Raw genomic sequence first — 6,604 nt, 5'->3', positions numbered from 1 at the left:
GATTAACCGCATTTACGGTTAGTGGTGAGGTTTTGGCCAATAACGACACCGCTCTCGTCTCTAAACCTATAATCCGTCTAAAAGTTAGTAAATGTGTTCTGAAGCTAAAAAGCTTCATAATTAAATTTGAATATAAGGATAATCATTCAAAAATAGTTGAGAAAGGAAAATGAAAAGTTTGAAGTTAAAACAAACATCATTAAAAATGGCTAGAAAAGAATATCTTCAATCAATATTTAATTTTTATGGTTGTCGTATAATCATAATTTTGGATGGATATATAATTTGAATTATTGCCTTATTTAATACTAAAAGTTTGATACGCTAAAGATCGTGATATTTTCTTATTGTATAGTTCAATTCTATTGCAGTTTGCACACACTATATTAGTAGTAATATGATATTTGACTCTCTTAAATAGTAATAAACTAATAATAACAATATAACATTTCAGTTATTTGGTTAACCGTCTGTAACAAAAAGACATAAACCGTAACCGAACCAAAAAATCAAAGATTTTAGCAGTTAGGTTAACCAAATCTAAAAATGTCAAAAAAATTAATTTTGTTAAACTTAAAATCGGCACGTATTTTCAGATTTTAGGTTCGACTTTCAGGTTTTTGTATATTTTGAACATCCCTAAATAATTGTTATGACTATTTTTTTTTTTTTTTTTTTGAACGGTAAATCTAACCTACTCCTAAACTACACCTTAAATCCACTTATGTCCACGACAAGATTTGAACTCTCAACCTCAAGAAGGGAGGACAATATCGGGTACCGCTGGGCTAGAAGCCCTTTGGTAAAGAGTTGAAGGCTTAAAGGTACAATAACCGGCGATTTTGAAGAAGTTAATTTATATAACATTTTAATTTATTTTTAGATAATAGCATCAAGATATTATTATTTTTTACACCGGCACCCATTATACTATTCATAAATCTATATCTTTCGTCCGCTACATGATTTGAACCCCAACCTTTGTTTAGGGCTTATATCCATCAATTTCTGATACTGTTACCAAAGACCCTTTTGTTAGCATCAAGTAGTATTATTTTCACAATCTATTTTCAATAGAATAATTCTAGAAATAATAAGCATTTTGATATTCGTGGTTCACAAAAGGGATAATTCGGGTAAGGTGGAAACAAATATATAGAATAATTCTAGAAATAATAAGCATTTTGATATTCGTGGTTCACAAAAGGGTTAATTCGGGTAAGGTGGAAACAAATATGATCAAGATGAGTTCTCACACACATCGTACTCTATTAAAAAAAAACTACATATTTTGGTTCAAACAGGAATGGGGTGTTTGGATTGCTTACCTAAAAAGTCATTTTCAATAAAAGGATTTTTTGTCTTATAGCTTTTTGTAAAAGAATGTTTTACAATGTGTTTGGATTATATTTTGAAGGAGCAAAGGTTAAAAAACCAAAAATCATAATTTATGGCTTTTAAAATCATTCATTTTTCTTCTTACCAAAAAATCATTCTAAAAAGGCTTTTAGAATTAACAAACACATTTTCAAGCTTTTAACTTTTGAAAAAGCTAAAAGTTTAAAAAATCATTTTAAAAAATAATACGAACACCCTCTTAACCCTCAATTGTGGAAGAAGGGTATCAATCCGACATCTAATGTCCTATGTCAAACTTTTTTTTATTCAATTAACACCCTACCATCACCATCACTGTCACCCCTCTACTCCCCTTATGTCATCTCACATAACCTCAGTGTCTACTCTACTCAAGTACTCACATCATCCTATTTGACTTATTTCTAGAAAAGATGCATTTAAAGACCTAAAGACATCTTATTGATGAATTTCTCAAGGAGTACATTAACCGAATACAAAGTACCATATTCCGTTAAGTGAAGAGCAAAATCTTAATGATGAGGGGATGGGTGATATGTGATGGATTTTAACAAAGGAGTAGTGAAGGTGAGGGTTGTATGGGAGGGAGTTGATTGTTGCAATAATAAAGAGGGAATAATGACTTGATAAGGTAAAATATTTTTTGAAATGTACATATTTAGTCCTTATTCTTTTTTTTTTTTTTTTTTTTTTTTTTTTTTTGTAAAATAAACTCTTATACTTTATTAATATGTACACATTAGATCATTTTTACCGGATTCTACAGGTTTTGCTAACGTGGAAGAGTTTATTTTACAAAAAAATAATAATAATAAATAAGGACTAAATGTGTACATTTCAAAAAGTATCTTACCCTATCAAGTCATTTTCCCTTTATTTTATTTTGTTGAAATGAAATACCCATGTGTTATCTATATATCCACAACTAGATTTTTCCAACTTTTATTCATAATGAAGAAGAGGGAGAACCTTGATCTCCGGCGACTCCTTTGTGTGTTCCTACACATCACTGGTAGCAAGGGAGGAATGATGGCAAAAACAACAAGGTTGAAGAGGGAGGCAGGATGAAGTGGAGACGGTAGTTGGCGGCGATGAGCTGTTCTGGTAGCTCCCTCATCAATTCTTTCTTCTTTTTTCTGGCAAAATATCTCAAATATGGAGGCAAAGAGAGACAGATCGGAGAAACACAACAGATAAAGGGTATTTGGCTATTGCTGTTCGACTGGAAGGAAAAGAGACTGGGAAAGAGAAGGGTCGCCGCCCTTTTCTTGTTGCTGGAGGATCACCCACCTCCGGTGACTAACCTAATTAATTGCTATTTAGTGTCACTTGTGCTTCCACATCAACAAAACCTGTAGAATCCGGTGAAAATAACCTAATGTGTACATATTAATAAAGTATAAGGGTTTATTTAAAAAAAAAAAAAAAAGGAGGACTAAATGTATACAATTCAAAAAGTATCTTACCCTATCAAATCATTTTTCCTAAAAAAAATTCGTATATGACCGGTATGTCGGGTATAACCGGTCACAAGGATTGCATTGTTACAAAAAATAAAATATAAAGATTTATTTTATAAAAATAAAAAAAATAATGATTAAACATGTACATTTCAAATATATAAAAATCCCAATAAAGAAAAAGTATCCAAGTCAATGAGTCATTTTCCCAATAAAGAAAGTGAATAAATTGGTGGTGCCTTGTTGAAATGTGAACTCTATGATAGTGTCATATTTATTGATATTATTAGCCAACCGTCTGCTCAATTTTATAAATAGGTCCACAATTTTGTTATTTCTATAATTAATCCCCTTCGTAATTATGATAATGACATGATTCGGTATACAAATAAAGCAAAATAATTAATGCGAAAACGAAGAATTGGTTCCCGTCAAACTTCCACATCCACGTGACATCTACTTCTAGACTTCTTTTTTGATTTTTTCGTAAAGAACCGGTCACGGTCAAATTGGAAGGAACTATAAACCCTATCAGCCACGACCACCGCCGCCGCCGCCGCCGGTGAACAGAATACTCGAATCGTTAAAAGAATAGCAATTGCATCCAAAATAATCTACAGTTTTTTTTTTTACAAATATACCCAGGTAAGGTAAATCACCCTCCCAAATATTCAAAAAATAAAAAACCCATAAAAAATTAAAATAAAACCAAAAAAAAATTAAAAAAAAAAAAAAAATCAATCGGAACCACTAGAGATGCTGCCATGGCTGTCACTGCATAATCCCAAAGCTCTCTCCAAATTCCCGACAATATCAGTCATACTCGGTCTGTAACTCCCCTCCGCATTCACACAGTGTATAGCAGTATACGCCATCAGCTCCACCGCCTCCGCCTCATTCACCTCCGGCGGCCCCACCCTTTTATCCAATATCTTCGCAAGTTCTCCGGCCATAATTATAGGCACAGCATAATCCACCAAGCTTATCGGCGCACCACCGTTAACTTCACTGCTTTTGAAAATTGCTCTCCGGCCAGTCAAAAGCTCCAACAGTACAACGCCGAGACCGTACACGTCACTCTTCGCCGTCAGCACGTTGAGTCCGTAATATTCTGGATCGATGTAGCCGACGGTTCCGGCGGCTTTTGTCGGTCTGTACTCGCGATCGGAAACCGGGCCCATTAGAGATAACCCGAAATCAGAAACCCTAGCGACCCAATTTGAATCCAGCAAAATATTGGATGATTTGATGTCTCTGTGGATTATCGGAGGAACTGCGTAATTATGAAGGTATTCGATACCTCTGGCAGCATCTAAAGCGATTCTGATTCTCATTTTCCATGAATTCAACAAGCTGTTACTCTTCTCGACGTTGTTCTTGTCGTGTAAATGATCATAAAGAGCTCCGTTTTTCATGAAATCATAAACTAAAAGTCTTTCTTCTCTTTCTTGGCAATACCCAACGAGTTTCACCAAGTGTTTGTGATGAAGTCTAGATAAGAAGACTAATTCTGAATCGAATGCGCTTTCTTTCTCTTGAAATTTCTTTATTTTATCGCTTGTTTCACCTCTTTTAATGGCGACTTCACGCCCATCTAAGAGTTTGCCTCTGTACACGATGCCAAAACTCCCTGCACCGATTTTGTTCTCAAGGGCGAAGTTGTTTGTGGCGAGAGCAAGATCAGCGAATGTGAATTCTTCTTCTTTGTCTGTTGCTTGTTTAGAAGATGTCCCGCTTCTTTGTCGCCGGAAACCTCTGGAGAATTGTCGCCGGATAGTTGATGATCTTGAGATTGGATTGTTAGCTGAAGGTCGAGGCGCATAGGGATTAGTGTTGGTGATTGTCGGTTGTACAGAGTTGTGAATCTTCTTGTTGCCGAAACAAACACCAGTCCATACACAGTAAATTATGGTGCAGATGCCTGCGACAGCTCCTACTGATCCAACTATGGCAAATGCCAATAAACCTCTTGTCAACCGTTTTGAGCGTGGAGACCTTGGCGGATTAGTAGGTAGAGACGGTGGTGGTGGTGGTGGTGGTGGCGGAAGCCGTGGAGCCAAAGTGGCTATATCACACGGCCTACATATGGATCCATAACCAGAACAAAGTTGTTCCGATTGGGGATATATGCCACAGTCACAACTATCAGATTGAACACAAGGACCTGGAAGAATTCCTTTCAATGGAAGCTCAAAACCTAGGGGATTCGAATTACTTCTAACCCATCCTTCTCCCCAACAAATTACAGAGAAATTGTTAGTTGTTAACCCACAGGTAAAATCTAATCCAGCAACAATCGTTTCGAACGAAACCCTAGCTGTATCATTATCCAAAGCCCCTCCTCTTCCACCCCAACAAACTACAGAATTATCTAATCTTCGCAACGCGCAAGTATGATTCGCACCAAGTGCCAGGGAAGAAAACTCAAATGGTGAATGATCTGGTACATTAGTCTGATTGTAATCGTTATTACCTCTACAAATCAAAAAGCCAGTAGTGTTTACTCCACAGGCGTGGTCACCGCCGACGGCGATAGTTAACAGGCGAAAATTCGTAAAGTTACCTTGAATATTACTCGCCGACGCTGAATTGCTCCCAAAACAGATTATCTCGCTGGTGTTTGCGACACCGCAGGTGAACCCTAATCCCGACGAAATCGAGCGGAACTGATGATTTTGAGAAGGAATCGCTGCGTTGCTCCTCCAACAATCAACGTTTTGATCACTACTATTCGTAATTGCACATATTTGTGCGTCGCCTATGGCTAAATTCCGTAAGAGTACTGTTTCATTGTAGTAAATACGTTTTGGAATTAAGCTAGAGTCCCAACAGACGAGTGTGGATCCGCCGGACCTTACGCCGCAGAATACATCACGACCGCCGGCGATGGACTCGAAAGAGATGTTATAGAAGGCGTTGAAGACCGTCCCGTTACGCCAGCATTGAATTCGTTGACTCGGTTGACCAGCGACGATGCCACAGACGGTGGGAGTCGCGCCGCCGTAGGTTACAGAGACGGTGGTAGCGGAACCACCGAGCGCATTGACTAATGAGGTGACGGATGATAAAAGTGCCGCAACAAAAATGACGGCGTTCAAGATTTTCGTCATCTAAGGTTGTGAGGGTCGCCGGCGGTGATGTTTTTCATCGGGAATATAACCGGAAATTTTGTGAGAGAGAGTGAATGAGACGACGAATTTTAAGCGTGAAAAAACTGTTGGGTAGCAGAATGAATAAAGGGCGGGGTTATGCAAACGAAACATGCTGTTACGGTGTTACCTAAGAAAGTGGCGTCTGGCCTATAATAAAATGACACGTGTAAGTCTTTATTCAAGTAAGCATACCTTTTATTTATATACTAGGTGGCAAGTTTGACTAATACCTTTTTCGGTGAAATGAGATTAATATATTGCATTATTAGTCCTTTAACTTATGCTCGACTTACAGGAATAGTCAGCAACGTTTTTCTTTTGTGTGTTGACCGTTCAAAACTCGACAATATTATATCAATTCAGTTCATTTTTAAAATAACGTTATTCAACTATGAGTACGAAAAGATTTCATTGGTGAACATTTAACAATAATCTGATTAAGCGACGATATAGTTAGTTTTTTTTTGGTTTATATTTTTCCTGATTTGAGTCTTAACTTCATGGATGTTTGGAAAACCGTCGCAAGATTTTAATTAGTATCTTACGATTTAATTCTAAAAAAAAAGACATGTAATTCAGAAGCCGTTTTCTACACAAATAAAAAGCTATTTTATA

General features: G+C 36.8%; 1 protein-coding gene across 1 annotated transcript; it reads right to left on the bottom strand.

Moving 5' to 3' along the window:
- Positions 1-3,420: 3,420 nt before the first annotated feature.
- On the bottom strand, positions 3,421-6,087 carry LOC145011502 (putative serine/threonine-protein kinase-like protein CCR3). The gene has a single exon (XM_078970232.1). It carries the CDS (start codon positions 5,945-5,947, stop codon positions 3,575-3,577), a length of 2,373 nt encoding a protein of 790 aa, XP_078826358.1. The 5' UTR covers positions 5,948-6,087; the 3' UTR covers positions 3,421-3,574.
- Positions 6,088-6,604: the final 517 nt, after the last annotated feature.

The sequence above is a fragment of the Lactuca saligna genome, chromosome 8, assembly GCF_052625555.1.
Source record: "Lactuca saligna cultivar CGN05327 chromosome 8, ASM5262555v1, whole genome shotgun sequence".
Classification (NCBI taxonomy): domain Eukaryota; kingdom Viridiplantae; phylum Streptophyta; class Magnoliopsida; order Asterales; family Asteraceae; genus Lactuca; species Lactuca saligna.
This window is presented reverse-complemented; position numbering and strand designations above follow the sequence as displayed.

What these genes read in the sequence shown, in the direction of transcription:
- LOC145011502 (XM_078970232.1), bottom strand. Translation starts at nt 5,947, where the DNA reads ATGACGAAAATCTTGAACGCCGTCATTTTTGTTGCGGCACTTTTATCA.